Source organism: Lepidochelys kempii, chromosome 1 (genome assembly GCF_965140265.1).
Source record: "Lepidochelys kempii isolate rLepKem1 chromosome 1, rLepKem1.hap2, whole genome shotgun sequence".
NCBI lineage: Eukaryota > Metazoa > Chordata > Testudines > Cheloniidae > Lepidochelys > Lepidochelys kempii.
The window spans coordinates 101612237-101634849 of NC_133256.1; the positions used below are offsets into that span (position 1 = coordinate 101612237).

At 40.9% G+C, this 22613-nt stretch overlaps 1 protein-coding gene across 3 annotated transcripts; it reads right to left on the reverse strand.

Annotated features, from left to right (window-relative positions):
• Positions 1–1584: 1584 nt before the first annotated feature.
• On the reverse strand, positions 1585–22327 carry POGLUT2 (protein O-glucosyltransferase 2). 3 transcript variants are annotated; one of them, XM_073349043.1, is made up of 10 exons: positions 21849–22327; positions 11917–12122; positions 10566–10771; positions 9442–9519; positions 6808–6980; positions 4990–5227; positions 4053–4262; positions 3502–3591; positions 2855–2959; positions 1585–1835 (listed from the first exon to the last, which is right to left on the reverse strand). In XM_073349043.1, the coding sequence occupies exons 1-10, from the start codon at positions 22028–22030 to the stop codon at positions 1818–1820; spliced, it is 1506 nt and encodes a 501-aa protein (XP_073205144.1). In that variant the 5' UTR covers positions 22031–22327; the 3' UTR covers positions 1585–1817. The 3 variants fall into 3 exon arrangements, with proteins under 3 accessions (XP_073205144.1, XP_073205163.1, XP_073205154.1); XM_073349062.1 differs by lacking the exon at positions 21849–22327 and having other exon boundaries at positions 1588–1835; positions 12006–12093; XM_073349053.1 differs by lacking the exon at positions 1585–1835 and having other exon boundaries at positions 2857–2959; positions 3502–3650.
• Positions 22328–22613: the final 286 nt, after the last annotated feature.

Consider the following 22613-nt stretch of genomic DNA (forward strand, 5'->3'; position numbering starts at 1 on the left):
TGTCAAACAGCCGTTTGATGGTGTTAGCATGCTCCGGTAGGGAGGGGGAGCAGCGGGAATACGGCATGCTCAGGGGAGGAGGTGGGGAAGAGGCGGGGCAGGGGGGGATTTGGGGAAGGAGTTGGAATAGGGGCAGGGACGGGGTGGAGTTGGGGCAGGGACTTTGGGGCAGGGGTTGGAATGGGGGCAGGGCAGGTGTTGGGCCTCTTGGAAGGGGTGGAGTGGTGGCAGGGCTCGGGGCAGAAGGGGAGTCCAGCACCCAGGGGAAAGCAGGGAAGTCAGCACCCATGATCACCGATCAATTAGGGAACATGCTCATTTAAAGTTGTGCAATGCTCCCTTATAAGGTTGTTTGGCAGCCGCATCCTTTGTCCACAGCTTGCAGAAAGAGCAGCACATTGGAGCTAGCTGGTGGAGGCTTGGAACCAGGGTGTACCGGCAGCCCCACATCAGCTTCCCTAAGTTCCCTGTGCAGCAGCTGCCCAGCAGACTATCAATTGCTGGGCAGTTCAGGTGTCCCTCTTCCCACTGCCATGTGCTGCTCCTGCCCTCTGCCTTGGAGCTGCTCCTGGGAGCCTCCTGCTTGCTGTACAGGGGGTGGGGGGAAAGAGGGGTGCTGATGTCAGGGTGTCCCCCTCCTCCGCTCCTGCCCCCTGCTCGTGTAGCCCATCTCGACAGAGTGGGGTGTGGGGGCACAGGACAGGGCTCAGGACTGACGGAGCTTGCTGGAAGCAGTTGTTGTCTCAACTTGATGATCTACTTAAAAAGGCAGTGTACTTAGAGTTGGGTCAGCATAAAGGGGAAATGCACGCCTCTCTCTCTCTCACACACACACACCCACTGTGTGTGTCTGTCTCACAAACACATGAACCCCCTCTGGCACTTTGGAAAGTGGAGTGTGCACTTCAGTGGGATAGCATGGGTTCATCGTCACGTTCAGTTTCTGCAGGGAATGTTTGCAGCCACTGACATGTGTCTATTGTGTCTCCTCCCTCCCTTGGTGCCTGCCTTGTAGACTGTGAGGCTACATTAACAACTTGTTAACTCTTGAGGGCTCAGCCGAGTGCTAGTTCATCATTTAGCAGCAAGGCATTCCCTGGGAAATATCCCACCCTGTTCCACCCTGTGACTCCCCACCTCAACCAAGCTACACAATCATCATTGGTGTGTACAGTATTAAATTGTTTTTTAAAAACTTATACTGTGTATATGTATATAAATAATTTATATATATATATAGAGAGAGAGAGAGAGAGAGACAGAGAGAGATTAGAGAGAGTCTTTTGTCTGTAGACAGGATATCATTCTCTTTTTAGCATATAGGCTCTGTGCAAAGAGGAATGAAAGTGTGACTAAGCAGTCCCGAAAGAGGAACCCTTGGAGCAGTCATGCTCAGGAGGTTTGAACTGAATTTTGTTACTTTAAGGTCTTTTTTTGTTGTTTAAATCCAAACTCCAGGAAAAGTTTGTTTAGACTTAACATACTGTGTGGATTGAGTCCCTAAAGCAGTTTGTGGAAGGTGCCTGCTCACCATCCCTTTGCAGAATCAGGTCTTAGAATAGTAACAACATCGCTTTTTGAAATGAAGGTGACTTTATTAAAAAAAAATTGTTTTTATTCAAAAAAAAAAAATTCAAAACAGCAAATACTACTGATACTGATGATAAAAGGGAAAATAGGTATTCCTCATTCAGACTATTGCACACTGTTTTGTATTGTCCACTGAAATTGTTAATAAAATAATTTTCCTTTTATTTTCTTTTAACGGGATTCTGAAGATAGGTAAACATTCCTAAAAGTGACTTTATTTCTTCCTGTTAGAGTTCATCTTTGGCCTGCAATTAAGAAGGAAAAATATTAACTGTTGCATTTTTTAACAGTCAGTATAGTCTTGTATATCTTGCTTTAATTCAATGATCCTTTCCCTTTCTAAAGAGACAGAAAGGAACAGTTCCTCTTTGGCCACTGTTTCAGCCCACAGCTGCAGTTTCACCATGTCCTTTATTAGCCACTGTATCCAGGTAAGTGCAGGTTGGTTCGTTTCCTCCTTCTGCCCTGGCTTTATTTGTGGCTGACAGACTCTCTTTGAAGTATGCATGAGGTAGGGCGGAGTGGGACGGGGGTCCTGAATGTCTGCTGTGTCCTCAAACCTCCACTCACAACAAGATCTATGCAATACGGAATTCCTTGTCTGTGCTAGCCACAGCTGGGTGGGTATGACTTAATGAATTGGGATATGCCCCCAAACAATTACTATAAATTAGCTATTAATTTTTAGAGCCTTTTAGTTTACTCTTACAAATATTTATTTAATTTTGAAAACACATGACCACTGAGGCAATCCATTTTCAAGGAAATTATTCTCGCTGCCAGGACCCTTATTTATTCTACAGGAATTATAAAAACAGTCTTTCAGTGGTTGGTTATCAGCAGTTTTACAAACCAGTACATTTAAAGTAATATTACAAAAATCCAGAAATGATTAAATGAAAAATGGAAACCTTGACATTTCTGGCTCTTTTTGACTTTCACAGACAAAATGATTGCCTTTCTGAAACTGTTCTGTTGTATTACTGTTAGCAGTCTTACGGTGTTGCCCCAGTGATTTCACAGGAGTTAGCTCTCAGTTAACTCTGTTTTTCAGCAGCAGTTTTCAGCTGTTTAGTTGGTGCAAATACACAATTTTAAAAATAAAAAATAAAAATATAGACCACCTACAAGCCTCTTAGTCATCAGAATTTGAATGAAACTCATCTGAGCCCTGATGATGTTGGGTACTGGGCACATTCAATTAAATAGGAATTGAGGACATTCAGCATCTTGCAGAATCAGACCTTTATTGTACAGACCATACCTTCTTTCTGTGGCAAGTACATGGAAACAGGTCATCGTCAGGCTGCTCTACCTTCTCCATGCCATCTCTGATTTTTGGCTCACTCACTTGTAAATTGGCGTATTCCTAATTCAAAAAAGAGGAAGGTATTCTTACTTTATTAACTGCCTGTAATATCTCACAGCTCAGATCAATAATTTTGTAAGAGCTGTGTGGCCAAAGAATCTCCCATTGCTCTCAGAAAAGCCCACCATATCACAGAGAAGGTAAGCGGATACTTAACTGCTGTCAGAGATCCCAGGTGGTGCCTCACTGAAGTGTCAAAACCTCAGTGCTAATGCACAGACATTTTCAGCTGTGGCTGGAGATAGGGGAATGAGACTACGCTCTTAGATCATTGCTGAGTGCTAGTGTGAGGAACATGGGAACATTTTCTTGTAAATTAGATTGAGATTTATGGGAGCTGGAATGCCTCTCTCAAACTGCCACTCTAACATTAAAGGAATCTTTTAGCGCATACACTTCACACAATGTCCACAGTCTACTTAATGTTTCCCATTGTTACTCTTTGCTTTGTGACTTCATCTCTGGACTGGCTGATTTCCAGTGTCTGTATATTCCTAAATGCTTTCTACATAACTTTTTTTCTAGTAGTCTGATATACTGACCTGGAAAAGTTTGAAATAATAACAGAATACATGATCTCCCATGAGGTTATTTCTTGCAAATTCTTGCCCTGATTTTGCAATATTCCTTGCCTGTCAAAGAAAAGGAAAATCCTGACATAGGAAAATTTCTGGAGATGGTAGTAGTGATTCTGAAATGTAACACAATATGTACAGTTTTAGTAATTAGCCTTCCAATTTTGTAGACAAGTGTCTAGGTACCACCATGGTGATTGCTCCATAAAATAATAAACCAACCTTTATTACTGATGATGTGCGAGGGAGACTGAAAATTGACATATTCTTTACGTTGAAAGAAAGGTGTCCTTACTCCATAAATACATCTTTAATTTCTCAAAAACTCAAATTAATTTTCAAATTAAGGGCTGTAGAGAATACACAAGCTAAATATGTTTTGCTTCCCCATTGGTATAATATGTGACACTCATTCTTAAGACCTGCTAATGTTTTGTTTGTTTTTAAACAAATTAACTTGTATTCACCTACTTTTAGTTTGTCAGGAAATGTTTCTAAGTGTTTTAATATAGACTTACCTCTTCATCATGATCTTTTGCCCACTGTAGCTTCTCCAGTAGGTCACTCAGGTCATTTTTAAATGGAATGTAGTGTTTCCAGGGCTGCAGCTCATTATAAAAATGTTCATAGTAGAAGGAGTCTTGCTTCAGTACTACACTGTTTCCTGCTAACAGGTAAGGCAATCTGTATGCAGCCACTGTGCCGTCAATATTAATTTGATATTTATACTGCAAAAACATACAGTAATTGATTAATAAACATTTTAAAAACAGGTAGCAGGGATTGGTTTTGTGGTGTTTTTTTTATTCTGAGAATATTAAATGCAGGGGGCTTGCTCATTTTAAGACATGCAGATTATACCAGACAAGCATTGCATTATAGGTAATCTTTATTGTTAATAAGCAGATGAGATTAGTTCCACTGGCTAAATATATTGTATTGGGAGGAGCTATGATCACCAGTCAGACAGAAGAATAATAAAATGGAATCTAGAGATTATACTGGACAGAAAGTTCCTATAAAACCTCAAAATCTAAGGGTACGTTTTCACTACCCACCAGATCGGCAGGTAGTGATCGATCTATCGAGGATCGATTTACTGTGTCTCGTCTAGATGCGATAAAATCGATCCCTGAATCAACGCCTGTACTCCACCTGGGCAGGAGGAGTAAGCGGACTCAACAAGGGAGCCGCCACGGTTGACTCGCCGCCATGAGGACGGCCAGGTAAGTCGAACTAAGACTAGCATAGCTGAAGTTGCATATCTTAGTTTGAACCCCCCCACCCAGTGTAGCCCAGGCCTAAGTCCGATCTGATAATCATAAACAGGTTATGTCTGAAAAGTTAACTACTTTAATATATATGTATAATATGTACAAAGACGGTAGGCAGGAGGAGGAAAATTCTCAAACACTGGTGAGTTAAGTCTGCAAGAAGAATAAATTGATGGCCTACCTTGAAAAAATCAAAAAATGAAATATGCTTCACAATGGGACCATAGAGGCTTTCATCATGTTTAAAAAAGAAAAAGTTTGTGAAAGCAGCATCTATGATATCTGGATATTTTCTACTGAGTTTTACAAGTTCAAGCCTCTCTTTGCGGCTGTCACGTCCCCTCCAAACTGCTGTAGTATTCTTGTCTTCCCAGGGTGGCCCAGTGTTGGCCTGGACAGACATCATGTCCAGGCTGACTCTAGATGTCAGGAGGGAACAAGTGATTTCAGAAAAGAGGACTCTTGAAGTTCTCATGCACCAATCTTTTAAAATATTCTTGTAATACAATTCTGGACCCAGTTCTCCCTCAGCAGTTATACACCACATTTCCATTGATTTCAATGGTGTTATTCAAAAAAAGTTTACAATCTAAGAAGACAGATAACATACAAAGGCAGGGATACAATCAAATAAATGGAGTACTTGTGGCACCTTAGAGACTAACCAATTTATTAGAGCATAAGCTTTCGTGAGCTACAGCTCACTTCCTCAGATGCATATCGTGGAAACTGCAGCAGGCTTTATATATACACAGAGAATATGAAACAATACCTACTCCCACCCCACTGGACTGGACAGTGGGGTGGGAGTAGGTATTGTTTTATATTCTCTGTGTATATATAAAGCCTGCTGCAGTTTCCATGATATGCATCTGAGGAAGTGAGCTGTAGCTCACGAAAGCTTATGCTCTAATAAATTGGTTAGTCTCTAAGGTGCCACAAGTACTCCTTTTCTTTTTGCGAATACAGACTAACACGGCTGTTACTCTGAAACCAATCAAATAAATGTTTGTAGACTTATTATGATTATGATAGATAAAATAAGTGTCAACAAATGCCATCTGACTCTCAAGCCACCGTTCATTAGTTGATATCTTACAGGCATTATGCCACAGGGGGTATTTGAGGAGAGATTTGAAGGGGAAGACAATAGTGACTTTGTGGGTCAGTGCAGAGAAGCATGCTATGTGCTACGGACAGTATGGAAGGTATGGAGATGGCCGTGGGAGAGGATGACAAAGGGTATATGAAGGTGCTATCTTTGCCAGAATGAAGGAGACAGTGAGAAGGTGCTGCAGTAAGAGATCAGAATGCACAAATAAAGAGGGACAGATCTGTGAAGGGTCTTGATAAGGACAAGAAGGGTGAACTGAATGCAGTGAAATAGGGTGAGCCAGGGGAAGGATTCAAGTGGATTCAGAGTCATGGACAAGAAAGATCATCTTAAAAACTGGTTTTGTATGGTTCTGAAGGGGCAAAATAGCTGTTAGGGAGGCCTGAGAAGAGGACCTTACAGTAATCAAGATGGGAGATGAAGGCCTACATGAGAGTTTTGGCTACACATATTTTAAAAGAAGAAGGAGGAGAGAGAAGCAGTTATGGAGAGAGAAGCAGCAAGATCTGGAGGAAGCCTGAATATGCAGGGAAGAGTTGAAGACGACCTTTCCCACGATATCATCCTGAGTGGTGGGGACACTGACAGAGGTGTCATCAGTGATAAAATAGATTTTTTTAGTGTTTTTGATTGGACTACATTTGGTCTCTGGTTTCTGAAATAGGACATTGCAGGAATACAACAATTATGTAAAGGATAAAATAGCTAAACTTAGACATTCAGTATTCCTTATCTGGCCTAAAATGGTGTCTCAGTGTCAACATAGAAATTAATTTGAATAAATACATAGTATAACAATTATTGAAGTATTGGTAATGTAAGAGTCTATTGGAAGACCATCCACTCATATTTAGGGCTTTGTGAAAAATGTACATGATTTCTTACCGGCCCATAGTTTCTAAGACTGAGTCTGTCAAATCATAGGTTGGCATCACAATGTCTTTCGATTCTGTGGATCCACACCATGAGAAGATGGGATGAAGGTTCTGAGTAGATTTTTTTTTCTCTAAAGGCCAATCCCCTAAATTAACAAAAAACTCTACGTCTGGCATTTTCACCTAAAAGAAGACAAATGATAGTGTTGATGTTAGTGTGTATTGTATGTGTTTATATAGGAATATTCTTTTTTTTTCCTTGATCAATATGGTATCTGAAATTAGGTACAATAAGAGAAGTCTACTGGAAGAGTTAGGTTCAGGGCCATAATATATTCAAAAACTATAACAACTGCTCATCCCACTTCAGGAATGCTGTTCGCAGAAATCCATGTTTTAAATCTCTCTATTACCAGGTCAGAAAACAAAGCAGCATTATAACAAACTAGTTTTCAAAAGGAATCTCACAAAAGCTACTCTTCTAGATATAATAAAGCATCCTCTTCCCTTGTTCATAGTGCTCAGGTCTTTGTATATATTCCAAAACCAAAACACTGCATTTCAAAAGCTATTAAGGTTGCAAAGTGACAGCAGTGTAGTAGTACCATGCCATTTACAAAATCTTAGCTAGAGGGAAATTAATACTTAAGGGCACAATTAATTTTACACTGTCTACATAATAAAACCACATTAGCCTTATTAAATAAAAGATATACCTATTCCATCACTGTACTATAATGTTAATTCTGGCTAAAACTACTGTTCTTTCATCAATGATCACAAAATATAAACAATACTAAAAATGGATAACAATTATCTACATACACATTAATTACCCATATTGACCAAGTCCCCACATATATATAATATGCAATTATAAGCACATTACTGCCTCTCCATAACATGTGCATATGTGAAACTTTTCTTGAATACTTTTGTTGTTCAGACCAGCAAGGTAATTAATTTCATTGTGGCTCATCCACATTGCAACATGTCTTGATTCCTCTGCTGTCCAAGCATTAGAAACATTAGGTTTCTGACTCAGCTTACATTCAGAGACAAAGATAGAAACTAATCCTCTGCCAGATATCAAGTAGGGTTTATATGCCTTCTCATATGACTGAGGAAGGACAGCAAAGTTTATTTGCTCTAACTTGATGACACAGGGAAACCTTTAGCAAGAATTCCCTGTTAAGAACAGGCAGAAAGGCATGGAAGTTCTAGAGATAGAGAAACAAAGGACCAGTTCTTCTTTTCAGTTTACATACAGACACATAGGGTTCTATCTGGCTCTCATAAAACAAAGGGAGTCTTCTCTTCACAGAGCACCTGGAAAGGCTGTAATCTTTAGGAATAATCTTTATGAACACAATGCCATCTACTGGTTGTATTCGATAACTGTAACGGACAAGCTATAAACTACATATGATCAGTGTTTACATTTTCAGACCACAGTCATTTGGGGGCTAATTTTCTCCTTGAACACAATAGATTTTTTTGTTCTTCAATCATATTAGCCAATGGAAAAGTTGAAAAGAACTGAACAGGGATGAAACAAATAGGATGCTCTAGAAATTTAATTTTGAGTATAGTTGGGGGACATCTTCCCCAGCCTCTCTTTGTCTCTGGCCTCTTTCCACAGTGTATAGAATTTAACAGAAAATTATATGAATTCCCTGAGGTTTGTTTACATCATCCTACAAAATGTATTAGCAGTGATATAATTACCTGTTAAATCCTATAGGATGGTTCACAAAGCCTATGGACAATTGTTTTCTATTAAATCCTATATAGGCCTTTGTCATAAGGTCTAGCTGCCTAATTGATATCTGAGAGACAAGGTCGGTGAAGTAATAGCTTCTGCTCGTGAGAGAGACAAGCTTTCAAGCTTACACAGGTCTGGGAAATGTACACAGTGTCACAGCTAAAAAGAAGGTGGAAGCAATCGTTTAGCATAAGTAGTTAGCGTGTATTGTAAGAGACCATTGAAGGTGAAGTGGCATCTTAACATCTCTGCAGTCATAGGACAAAAAAGGGGGACTACTGGGTTACAGATTGTTGTAATAAGCCATAAATCCAGTGTATTTATTAACTTCATGGTTTTCAATGTCTAGCAAACTTAATTTAAGCTCCCAGGCTCGTCTTTTGAAGGTGTTGTGCAGGTTTTCTTTGAGGACGAGGACTGAGAGGTCAGACATGGAATGACCTTTCTGTGAAAAGTGTTCACCCACAGGTTGATCCGAGGAGAGAGTCCAGAATACATACCTTAACACACTCTGTGCAAGCTCGAAAGCTGGTCTCTTTCACCAACAGAAATTGGTCCAATAAAAGATATTACCTCACCCACCTTGTCTCTCTAATGTTCTGGGACCAGCACAGCTAAAACAACATTGCAGATAATTAACATTTGTAAGTTACATTCTACAAACTAATCAAAGAGCATACCAGAACATCCAACTTCATGAGGAACAAGCCTGCTCGCTTATTACTTATTAATGTGAAAGTAATAAAAAAAAGAGAACAAGAATAGTGGTGTTTTCTTTATTGTTGCGGAGGCATCAACAAAACTGTAATAAGGATTTCAGGGAAAATTTTGATATTTAAACACTAACATATACAATATATAAGACTAATATATACTCACTTTTCTAGCCAAAGAAAGTAGTATAGCATCCATGAAAATCCTGAAGCCAACATGCTCACCATGAGTCCTTATATAAACCTAAACATAATCCAAAAGTTATTTCATTAGTGTTTTTGCTTGGGGAAAAAATACATTATTGGAGCTTTCCTGTTTCACAGTAAACAATCAGACAGATTGTGTGGCTTCACCTTTACATAACTTCAAATCATTTTGGGAGGCCTTGGAATGTCCTACCTCTCTGACGAAGCAAAAAAAGGGGCACACATTTTTCATCCTTTGCAGTCACCTTTAAAAATGATCTCCTGTAAATAGAAACTTATCACTTTCAAGCCTGACTCTACTGCACTCTTTCCCGGATTATGTTCATGGCATAGAGAAAAGCTTGACAAAAACATAAAATATTCTCTCTGGAAGGTTGTGATGTAACACTACTTTATTTCTAGGAATCCAAAACTTTAACACACACAAGAACCAAAAACAGAGAGAAAGAAGGCAGGCTGCACAACTAGAGAGGCACAACTCATCCTACTTTCTACTAGGCTGGTTCTTTGACTGACTGCACAAGATTGCATACTTCTCTATAAAGCCCCCTAATGTGCAAACAGGAATAGTAAACACCTTACATTTAAACTGCTAGCTTGTAATTTTAACACAGTTCCAATACACCACCAAAAGCTCTTCTGAAATTAGTAGAGTTTTGTTAGCTAGAGTTGAGGATTCTTAGACCACTGCACCATACAAAATTGATTAGTATTCAAAACTCTTGAGGACAGGAAACTAAACTGGGAGTCAGGACATTTGAGTCTACTCCTAATTCTACTATTGATCTGCTGTCTTACTGTGGGCAAAGTAATTTGCCTCTCTGTGTTTCAACTGCCCTATCTGTAACATGGACATAAAACACCTTACAAAGGAAGGTAAGTATCATTGAGTTTTACAGATGAAAAACACTATATAAGAGTTAAATACTATATTTGAGGGATAATGAAGCAAACAATGGAGGTGTGAGAGGTTCTCAAAGAAAAGGTCAAAAGAATCCTTTATAAGGGAAAGTGATAACCAGCCTAAATATATGACTAGCTAGAAGCCTCCTTTTAATACTTCAGCTAAATCACATACTGTACCTTGTTATCTTTTATGGTATAGTGACACAAGCTCTGTCTTTGTCCAAACCTTTGTGGAATTTCCTTTGCAATCTTATCTGGATCAACAGTGGGAAAATGTGCTAGGTCTCTCTGAATCTGTGGAATGGCTTGAGGGCAGCTCATATCTTCCAGCCATGCAGTGCTGTCTTCGCGAGGGCAGTCACAATTCTCATGGTAAACAGGGCCTGTTGTATACACCGCAAATTTTTAGATTATTTTAATGTGCAACACAGTCAAGACATTGAATTCAGAAGTTAGTTACCCTGGACTTTGAGCCAAATTCAGAGGTGAATCAGTAGTGTGTAAGTTTGACTCTTAGGCCCTTGTCTACAAAGGGGAAATGGAACAGCATAACTGTTCTGGTAAAATTTAGCTATCCTAGAATAACTGCCCCATGTGGATACTTTGTTCCACAATAAAAGAACCTATCTCCTGCCTAAGGCCCAGAGTGAGCCTCAAACTAGGGGAAGATAGGCATTTCCTGCCCCTCTTGCCCGATCTGTTCAAATACCTTGTCTTTATCAGGCTGACATGGGACTTGAACTAGTGGTATCTCATATCCCAGTTGAATACCCTGCTTATTGGGCTAATGGTTAAAAGGAGGGCTTGGTCCTCCTAATTGTCATTTTGTGTGGAGTTAGGCAGCCTCTGAGCATGCCTACCAGATTGGCCGCTGCAGGCAAGATACACATTGTCTTTCCCAATCCGTGGAGCACTCTGGGCCCTAGGTGGGAGATAGATGTCTGGATGCCTTGAGTGAGGCAGCAGTGTACATGCTCAGAGGCAGAAACATAGGCACTTAGGGACATAGGCACAAAAGCTTAGGTGCTGAAGGTATGTCTATACAGGGATAAAAAAAAAACCATGGCTGGCTGGGGCAGCTGACTTGGGCTCATGGGGCTCAGGCTCTGGAACTGAAAAATGGCTCTGTAGACATTTGGGCTTGGGCTAGAGCCCCACATCTGGGACACTCCACCCTTTCAGGGTCCCAGACCTTGGGCTACAGCCCAAGCCTGAATGTCTACACAGCGATTTTTCAGCCCTAGAATCTGAGCCCCATGAACCCAAGTCAGCTGATCTGGGCTAGCCATGGCCATGCTGCAGGCTTTTATCCCTGTGTAGACATAGCCTGAGTGAGTTTAAGCATCTTCAGGGTTCAGGGGAAGCTGAGTGGGGATTATGGATTGCAGTAGAATCTAAAACTGTGAACCCGAGCCTCAGCAAGTTGAAGGATCGGGCCCTAGTACTGTAAAGCATTTTGGGCTACAGTTTGTATGAAAACCCCCCCACTATGTAAAATAAAGTTGTATCATGTAATTCTTCTTTGTACCTTTTAAAATATATGGAGACTTGGCAACATGTTTATCTTTGACTTTGATTTCTATCTTCAGGTTTTTGTAGCTTGCATACATTCTGTACCTCACAATGAAGGAGCCATCTTTTCTGTCTAATATCTGCACTCCTATCCGAGTGAACTGCTCATCAGGAGCAGTGATCTTCACCTGGAATGCATTTGCTCCTGGAGAGAAAGTAAACCTACACAGGGAACAAGTACAGTCGTGATTAAGAAGTGACTATGTAACAGTTTTCTTAGGGTCTGATCCAATGCCAGTTAAAGTCAGTGGAAAAATTGCCATTGACTTTAGTGAGAGCTAGATTGTACAATATTTCCCAGTATTCAGTGCCCAGATTTTCCAAAGACTTCAGCTCCAATTTAGACACCTAAATAAGGCCTGGGTTTTCAAAAGTGCTTAGTAGCCAGCAGCTCCCACTGTGACACCAATGGGCAGATTTCAGTAGACCTTAGCACCCAATGTACTGAGCTCTTATGAAAATCTTATTTTGGTGCCTAAATGAGAACCAGGCAGTTTTGAAAATCTGGCTCTGAGTGTGAGGTCTGAGCCTTTCTGAAAATTTGGGCCATAGTGACTCAACAGACCATTGAGACATGCTGCCCCTACAAGTAAACTAGCTCAAAGCCAAGTACCTCCTTGCCCAGTGAAATTTCTGCAGATATGAGCTTGTGAGGTGAATGAGTTCTTCTGCTTCAGCATTTCTCTCCCTTCTGTTATAAATAAATGAACAGCAATCACCCCATTCCAGGGTTTTAAAGTGCTTCCACCTATCTGGGAAATACTACTACTTCTGGGGGGAGAAGGGGAAAGTGCAGGAAAGTGACGTGACTCTCTCAACATCACATAGAGAGCCGGGGCAAGAATGGAACCCTCCTAGCAATCCATCCTGTGTATTAACCATAAGACTATCTTTGCAGAAGTTCCTTTTCCTCTCTCTTTCCTTCACCGCTCTCTCTCCCTACCACTGGGCCCTTTCTCTCCCACATCCCCTTTTCCATTGGCCCTCTTCCTGGTATGGTCAAGTCTACCTCTCACTCTTTCCTCTCCTTTAATTTCTTTCTAACCCCACTGGTCCTGTTTACCTCACAAAAAAGCAGCAGTGCTGGCCACCTATTCCTCTCCACTTCTTGCCCCAATTCATAGAGGTGGTTGTGGAGCAGCAAGAAAAACAGGAAACAGAAATCTTGGCTGCCTGCTCAGAAGCGCTAGTAAATGAGAGTAGGAGCTGAAGACAAAAACTTTTCTTATTACTTGTGGCACTACTTATGAATGACGTTTCACCTGGCATGAGTGACCAAGTGACTGTGCCCTCCAGATGAGTGACACCAAGTAAGTATGGAAACTGTATTTCACTATGTAAATTTTACACTTTGGTAATTTTACAGCTACTGAAGCAAATTTCTTCAAATTTGGCTGCTTTGTAGGTCTTATGGAAAGATATACAGTCTTTAATAACAGATATGGGGAAAAGAATTGAGTCAGATGTTGGATCATATTAAAGAAGTTCTGTATTAAAATCACAAATGAGTTTGATTCCCCAGAGTTTAAATTCCAGGGTATTACTAATTAAGAGGTCTCTTGGTTTTTGGTACTGTTTCTCTCCCTCTATGTGTGAAACTTGCAAGCTGCTAACTGTGTTAGTACATTCTAAGACAGAGTCTGTTCTCAAAGCAATTCACAAGAGAGAGAGACTCAAAGCAATACTCTAACAACAGAAACAGCACCCAGAGACTCCCCACCCTTTTGTTGTATTAACCATTGTGATTAAAATAGAGATAGAGGATGTATGTGGATGGATGCTTGGTGTGGATAATAACTGAATGATCAGGGAGGTGCCAGCCTAAGAATCCAGTGTCCATCGGCTGAAGAAGGTGTCAAGTGGAAATAACCAGAGGACCCCACCCGGAGAGCAGACTGGAATCCACCCAACAGCCTCAAGAATGGGAGAACCAAAGAACAAGATAACATCTTGGAGCCGTCAGGAATGTGCTATCTGCTGATTGATTCAGCAACAGCATGATGAAGCAATTCCCATAGACTGGCATAGGAAGAAATTCCTATAAAAATAGACTCTAAAAAGTGAGAACTTTGGGGTCTGATTCTGCAAACCAACTTCCAGGAGCATCAGATGAGCATCTGACAAGGCCCTGCTCCCTCCTCATGTCCAGGCCACCTGGCCAGTGACTTGGCATGAGCAACTCTAAGGCTGGTAACTATGATAACAACCTTGCAGAACCTGTGTGTGTGTGTGTGTATGTTTGTATGAATGAATGAATGAATGTGAGAATAAATTTGAGATTGAATGGAATGTTATAACTATAACTAACTGCTTACTATGATCCTTTCTGTATTCACAATAAATGTGGTATTTTGCCTTTTTCCCTTTAATAAGATCCTGCTGGTTTTTATTTTATTGGTACAACATTTTGGTGGAGAATTGCGAAAGGGGGAATATTGGTAAAAAACCTCAGTTATTGTAAATATTGGTGTGCACACCGCCAGCTCTAGTGAGCTAGGCATTTCTATTAGGTTAACCAGACCTGCTGGCCTCTGAGAAGGTAGCAGGGGACCTGCTGGCCTCCGAGAAGGTAGCAGGAAAAACAGATTAAACCAGACCTGCTGGCCTCCGAGAAGGTAGCAGGGGACCTGCTGGCCTCCGAGAAGGTAGTAGGGAAAACAGATTAAACTAGACCTGCTGGCCTCCGAGAAGGTAGCAGGGGACCTGCTGGCCTCCGAGAAGGTAGCAGGGAAAACAGATTAAACTAGACCTGCTGGCCTCCGAGAAGGTAGCAGGGAGAAACAGGTTAACCAGACCTGCTGGCCTCCGAGAAGGTAGCAGGGAGAAATAGGTTAACTGGACCTGCTGGCCTCTGGGAAGGTAGCAGGGGACCTGCTGGCCTCCGGGAAGGTAGCAGGGGAAAAACGCATAGATTAAGCTATGATTTCAGAATCTAGGCTGTGTCACTTGCTAAGTAATACCAGCAGTGACAAAGAGATTGAAATATCCATGTTAAGATGTTTAAAAGAAAACAGGGTAAGCCAGTACTAGAGGGAGGAATGGAGTCAGAAGGAACTCCAACCTCACCTTTTGTTAAAGAAATTACACCTTTTAAACAAATCCTTCAAAAATTTGGGCACAGTCCTTGGACTAAACAAGGCCTAGCTGATGTCTGCACTATTTCGGACCTAGAGGATAGATTGGCTCAGTATATCCTCATATACAAACCTTCTAGTGCTGCCAAAAGAGATGCAGCAGCAATTTGGTTGTTGTGGGAGGCATGTAAGGATTCTTCCCTCTGCTTGTCTTCATGTAAAGAGGAAAAGGCACAAATGGAAAAGGGAGCAGACAATTGGAAGGTGCTGGCTACAAATATCCAAAGCCAGCTGAAAATAGTGAAAGAGGCACTCCAGGAATACAAAAAGAGTGAAAAAGTTAACTCTGCAGAGGCTGGAGGGAGGCAGGTAAAGGGGGAGAAGGTCCTATGTACGGCACCCCCAGGCATAATTACAAAGAGAAAAGAGAGTTAAAAAAAAAAAAAAAAGTTAACTCTGCAGAGGCTGGAGGGAATTAAGCAGTTAAACTTTGTATTTCACCCAAACAACTTTTAACCGAAAATGTTAAAAAGGAAAAGTGTTAGAGCATTCTTGGTTTCTTTGCAGCCATTCTGAAAGAAAAATGGGCCCTTTTCCAAAGGAATGTCTGTAAATTAGCCAGGCAAAAATAAACTATCTGATTAAAATCATTTGACTGGACAATTTAGTCAAATTTGCTAAAAGAACATAAGAGGGTTCTATTGGAACTTAACTGCCTCAAATGTATAAAGGGAATGTAAGATGTAAAAAACAGAGCAGTGTGGAAGGGATGTTAAGGAAAAGAAAATGTGTATGTATCTGTCTGTGTGTGTGTAAATATGTAAAGTTCTAAGGACCAGTTAGTTTTGTTTTTGTTAATGCCACTAAAAATCCATTTGACTCTTTAATTCAAAGTTGCAAAACTGACAGACCTTTTTGCTAGACACAGGTAATTAGTGTTGTTTGGCTTTGGGATTTGGCATTTAACCCTTAAAAGGTAACTCAATGCTTTACAAAATTTAAAATGTTTTTAAGTTGTGGCTGCAGCAGGGCAGTCAAAATCAGGAGAATATAAAAAAAAAAAAAATTTGGGATTCTTTTTGTTTGTTTGTTTTTTGTTTGTTTGTTTTTGTAACAAAACAGCAGATGAGAGTTGTAGTAAAAAAAAAAAATTAAAAAAAGACAGTGCCTCTCTGAAGCAACAGCAGGGGTGAGGTGCACAAAACAAAAAGAAGCAATGTTAGAAACACTGAGTCTTAAAATGGCTCTGAGTAATCAGACTGTCACTTTGATAAAGGTACATGAAAACTCTGTAAGCAAAAAAAGAAATAGTGACACCTTATGTAAAAATGGATCTGGATAATGTTATAGAAATTAAACTATGGAAGGAATGTGCATTTGCCCCAGAACATGTGCAGGGTATATTGTAGAAGGGGCAAAAGAAATGCAAACATACCATGCTACTTAATTAAAATGCTATTAGGGCTCCAAAGGGAGCCACAATAGGTTGGGTTTTCTTTTTCAGATTGCTGTGTGTTTTGGAAGCAGAAGTTAAAAGTAATCAAAACTCTGGTGAAAGTTGATTGTGTCCCTTTTAAGATAAAAAGAAAAGGAGGACTTGTGGCACCTTAGAGACTAACCAATTTATTAGAGCATAAGCTTTCGTGAGCTACAGCTCACTTCTTCTTCTTTCTGTAGCTCACGAAAGCTTATGCTCTAATAAATTGGTTAGTCTCTAAGGTGCCACAAGTCCTCCTTTTCTTTTTGCGAATACAGACTAACACGGCTGTTACTCTGAAACCTTTTAAGATAGAGTCTCTGAGCTGCTGATGGCTTTAAATCCAAAAGCAGGAAGTTTCTGTGAAAATGCAAATGACCTAAATGATAAAGGAAGGAAAGAACTAGCAGCACAAAGGAGCTGCAGATAAAGGACATACCTGGTCAGCAAACAAATTGTCTAAATAAAAGGCATGGGATAATAATGATAATAAGTATCCCTGTAACAAAAAATCCTTTAAGGTCGTATGGTAATGATGCTTCTCAGTTATTACCTGTAAATAAAACTTAAAGCTTAACACAGCAGGAAAAACATTATAAACTTGGTCTGCTGTATAAGAAGGAAAACTCAGGGATTTAATGACTAAACAGTGGGATAATTTCCCCATAACCCTTAAAAGATAAAAGCCTTTGAAACCTGGCCTGCCTATAGAACAAAAACAGGAAAATATGGGGGCAATTTCTCTGTTTTGCCTGCAATCAGCAAGGGTATTTGTAAAAGAAATATTTTAAGCAATAATCTGCCACCCCAAAAGGGGTAGAAACATGTTCTTTTTGTCTTTCAGAAAATCAGGAAAAGCTGATGCCAGCTGAAAAGCAACCCAATACCATGAATCTACTGTCACAATAGAAATTGTGTTCTGTGTTCTGTGTTCTATGTTTTGTCTTGTGTTTTGTGTTGTTGCTAGCACTGTTGTGTGTTTAAAAAAAAAAATACTGAAGACCTGCAGGAACTTAAAAATAAATTAAGCTTTCTGTCCCAGCTACAGGACAGCCTGATACAAAAACAAGTACATGCCAAAGTAGACTTGGTCCAAATTGGTCTGGGTAACCTAAACGGCCAATGGAATCTTTAGTAATGGCTTAATACTACCACATGGCTTATCCATAAGAAAAAAAAAAAATTAGAAATAGGAAACTACACAGCCATAGCTATGGGATGCACTGAAATGCAGATACTTGCACTAGCTACTTTGGAACACAAAATGTTCTGGGTCATATTGGGAAATATTAAGGGTTTGGTGCATTTGTTAAAACAAAGAAAGAGATCATTGTTTGACACTTATCAATATGAATGGATGCAATATGTTTCCAGTATTGTAAACCAGACTTGTTAATGGGAGAAATTGTTGTCAAAATTGCACACTAACAGTTCCTGGAGGCAAAGGTATTGAAGGTTAACCCACTCCCCATATTACACATGGGATCCTTCTGGCTACCCTGGACCTCGAGCCAGTGGGCTGGGGAGGGAGGGAAGCTATTGGACACTAGAGGTTGTACCGAATGGACTCCTCAAAAGTGGGTGTGCCTCACCTTGCCTGTTGCCCCAGAACCTTGTAGTAAAGATACATCACCAGGATCATGTATGTGGCATGAATTGGAATCACAAACTCAAATTGCCTCACAGTACTTTCTCTTGAATAGGCTACATAGAAAGTGACACTGACGATTATAAATCTTAGTGTCAAAAGGGGGATTATGTTGGATCATATTAAAGAAGTTCTGTATTAAAATCACAAATGAGTTTGATTCCCCAGAGTTTAAATTCCAGGGTATTACTAATTAAGAGGTCTCTTGGTTTTTGGTACTGTTTCTCTCCCTCTATGTGTGAAACTTGCAAGCTGCTAACTGTGTTAGTACATTCTAAGACAGAGTCTGTTCTCAAAGCAATTCACAAGAGAGAGAGACTCAAAGCAATACTCTAACAACAGAAACAGCACCCAGAGACTCCCCACCCTTTTGTTGTATTAACCATTGTGATTAAAATAGAGATAGAGGATGTATGTGGATGGATGCTTGGTGTGGATAATAACTGAATGATCAGGGAGGTGCCAGCCTAAGAATCCAGTGTCCATCGGCTGAAGAAGGTGTCAAGTGGAAATAACCAGAGGACCCCACCCGGAGGGCAGACTGGAATCCACCCAACAGCCTCAAGAATGGGAGAACCAAAGAACAAGATAACATCTTGGAGCCGTCAGGAATGTGCTATCTGCTGATTGATTCAGCAACAGCATGATGAAGCAATTCCCATAGACTGGCATAGGAAGAAATTCCTATAAAAATAGACTCTAAAAAGTGAGAACTTTGGGGTTGATTCTGCAAACCAACTTCCAGGAGCATCAGATGAGCATCTGACAAGGCCCTGCTCCCTCCTCATGTCCAGGCCACCTGGCCAGTGACTTGGCATGAGCAACTCTAAGGCTGGTAACTATGATAACAACCTTGCAGAACCTGTGTGTGTGTGTGTGTATATGTTTGTATGAATGAATGAATGTGAGAATAAATTTGAGATTGAATGGAATGTTATAACTATAACTAACTGCTTACTATGATCCTTTCTGTATTCACAATAAATGTGGTATTTTGCCTTTTTCCCTTTAATAAGATCCTGCTGGTTTTTATTTTATTGGTACAACACAGATATCTAAAAATTTGAAGATAATCTATTGTTTATACAGAAAGTCAGAATATCTCAAATATAAATCTCAGGGTAGAAACAGAAGAACTTTAGGAGTGTCCCATAAATAAAAAAAATGTTTAGGGGATTTTGCTCAAACTTTAAAAAGAATTTCACAGTGTATAGACACCAAATCTAGAAAAGTTCAGCCTAAAAAATGAATGGCTTGGAAAGCTATGAATGTAGGGAACAGTTTTACAACTGAAACGATATGTGCTACCAGGTATTAAATGAGATTGTCCACCTCCACTTCTTTGATCAAATCTATGCTGTGTATGAAGAATGTGGGCTACTAGAGGGAAAAGGGACAGCTTACTAGCATCGCCCTTCCCAATATCCAACTAAGATATTAGGAGCTCCGCAGAATGTGGCGTTTTGGCCAGGAGGTATCTGCTGTCTGTGACAAGGTAACATTGTTCACCCTGGCAACCTTGAGGGAATCCTCACATAAGATAATGCTAATTTCATTGTTGCTACTTTGCATGGATTCCCCACTCTGTTGAATGAAACTGCACATTTCTCCTTGGGAAGGGGTATATGGATAGCAAAATGTAGAGATGCACTGACAGCTTGGGTCGTTTAGAAGCTGTGCTTCCCTTAAAGAAGGGGAAGGGTCTGGGAAGTAATGCCAAGGCATGCAGACTCTGCTTAAATGGATCTGGCCTCCTCAGATCTTAGGGAATTTGCAAGATGAAGGGGCTGAGGAGATTTTCAAAGCAATAAATAACATTTAGGTGTCTAACTCCCACTGACATTTAATGGGAATTAGACACCTAAATGCCATTGGTACCTCTGAAAATCTCCTCCAGTCCCTCTGCCAGTTCCATGAGGGGATAGAGGCAGGGCCGTCCCTAGCTATTCTGGGGCCCTACGCAGCCCCCCCACGGGGGGGGCAGCCCAGGCCTCTGCGGAGAGGCATGGGGGGGCTGCCCTCAGGCCTCTGTGGATGGGGGCAAGGCTGGCTTAGGGGGCGGGGGGAACGACCCCCCAGCATGCACCGGTGGTGCAGAGCCGCCAGTGAGTGCAGCCCCGGCCCTGCTGCAAAGCTATGGGGAGTAGGGGCAGGGCTGGGGCGGGGCAGGAAGAGGTGGGGCTGGGGCGGGGAACAGGTGGGGCCCCTGGAGGAGAGCTGGAGCAGGGGCAGCACGCAGCTGCGCAGGGCACCAGGAAATTCAGTGTCCCAAATTTTCTGGTGGCCTACGCAGCTGCATACTTTGCATATGGGTAAGGACGGCCCTGGATAGAGGAAACAAGCCCTACCTCTTCATGGAATGTTTTGGCGAAAATGGCACAAGTGGCAAGTTGTGGGTTTCCTGTTCTCTGCTATGTTTTTCCTGTTTAGAGATGATCTGGCTCACTAATTTCAGTCTTTGAATTAAGCTTTAGGCTGTCTCAAAATGTTACTAGGTTTCTTTAACGTTCTATACAGTATTTAATAAGCAATTATTTTAAATGGATTCACAGATCTGAAACCTACATGTTTGTGGGGATTACTGATTTGTGTGACAATGGAAAGAAGCAGGAAAGTCTAGAGGTCACACCATAACTTAATCTGACCAGTTTCTTATATATATAGGCTTGACAAGGGAGAATTAGCTGTAACTTGTTTGCTGGGCCAAGATGCTTCTATTTTTTCTGTAACCCACTTTTCATTTCCTTTCCCCATCTCACATCCTGTAGGATGCCTGTGAACCTTGAGATGAATGGCAAATTTTATATGAGGGCAATGGAACAGGAGATTTTGAAAAGATCATCATAGGTTTTTTAAACATATATTCTTTTTTCTTACGGTGGATAATATCCCAAAGGAAGCTTAAAAATAAAATCTCTGGGCCAAATTAACTTCTGGTGGATGGGGAGTGCAACTCAAATGATGTCTGTGGCATCACAGCTTTATGTACCAACAGGCATTCTTGAATCTTTACTGAATATTTTTCCTTCATGTATTGTGCAAGTACAGATTTCCAGAAGTAAAGGCTGCTGGAATTCATTTAATTAAAAGAACATTAGAGCATTTTGACACATGACAATTAAGCAAAATTTACAAAGAGATATAAGGCATAAAAATGTAAGTCAGATTTGGGGCCTTCAACATGAATATCCTTTTCTGCAAGAAAGGCAAATTAAGTAGTTTTCTTAATTAAATAACAAGAGAGCCAATATATACAGGCACACCCAGGTGACTCTGAAGAGAGGGTCAGGCCAATTCTACTGGTGATGTACAAAACACAATGGAATGTAATATAGATGTGAGGGTTTTGGCTCTACAGTGTAACTGGAGGAAAAGTAGTAAAAGTTATTTTGTCAAAGAAATCTGGAGGTATGACTTGGACCCAGATCCTCAAAACACTTAAGCATGTGTGTAATTTGAGTAAAGTTGCACAATGCTTAAATATTTCCAGGAAAAGGGCCTTGGGAATGCCAACTAGGGAACATAGTCATTTCTAATTTTAAATTCTTGCAGGCATTCAGCTACTGTGGGGATGGGAGCCTCAAGAGTATTTAAACCTATGAAGTAAGAAAGTGCCGTTTTAAAACTCCAACATCTTTTTGGCCATAAACACAATTTAAAGTTGCTGTGATAAGATCTGTCATGCTTACCTCTGCCCTTCAGTGTCCAAAGCCTGAACATAAAAATACCGAGCGGGGAGGACAACATCTGCTCTCAGACCAGGTCCCCATATTAAACTGTTCTCCGGACTCAGCTGGTTTCCTCCACCCGATACAGTGAACACCGGAATTGTTCCAAGCGTTAAGTAACAAAGCAGCCCAATGCTAAACATTTACAAGATTTCCTCTTCAGGAAAAAACACAAACAGGAAAACAGGCCAAGCTGCAGGGAAGGGGTAGAAAACGTGTCCTAAAGCGTAACTTGTGTCTCAGTTACACATCTGCCTTGACTTAGCGTTAGTTTGTTTGTTTCAAAGAAGTCTTGAATATTTCCACTTTCCCCCTACGCAAACTACAAGGGAGAAGCTAGTTAACTACATTAGTTACCACAGAGAAGACACACTCAGGAGCTGCTGCCGTGTCCCTATTTCTTTGTCTTTGTGGGCATCGATTCTTCTGCCTTTAACCGTGGAGCTGGAACAGCATCTTCGGGTTAAGCCTATCCTCAGTCTCAGCGGGCAAGAAAGGAAAGGGGATTCTTTCATTGGTCCAACAAAACTTCTTCCGAATGAATAATGATATTGTCTCACTTCCCAGGCTGAGCAGTAATGCTGGGAAATGTAGTCCAGCAACTAGAATCACAGCAGGCTTGTACCTCACCACTCACGCTCATTACCAGTATGGTTTGGGCGGGGGAGAGAACATTTCAAGCGATTTCAAACAAGAGTGCAGACACTTGCAGCGTACTGCAAGTAC

Bases quoted from the DNA above. Each gene is read 5' to 3' on its own strand.
- POGLUT2 (XM_073349043.1), bottom strand. From the start codon at position 22,030: ATGTTTAGCATTGGGCTGCTTTGTTACTTAACGCTTGGAACAATTCCG. The intron at 5,228-6,807 runs GTAAGAAATCAT...CCTGACATCTAG, and splicing joins GTCTTAGAAACTATGGGCCG to AGTCAGCCTGGACATGATGT. The intron at 2,960-3,501 runs GTCAGTATATCA...TTTTTGAATTAG, and splicing joins ATTATTTCAAACTTTTCCAG to GAATACGCCAATTTACAAGT.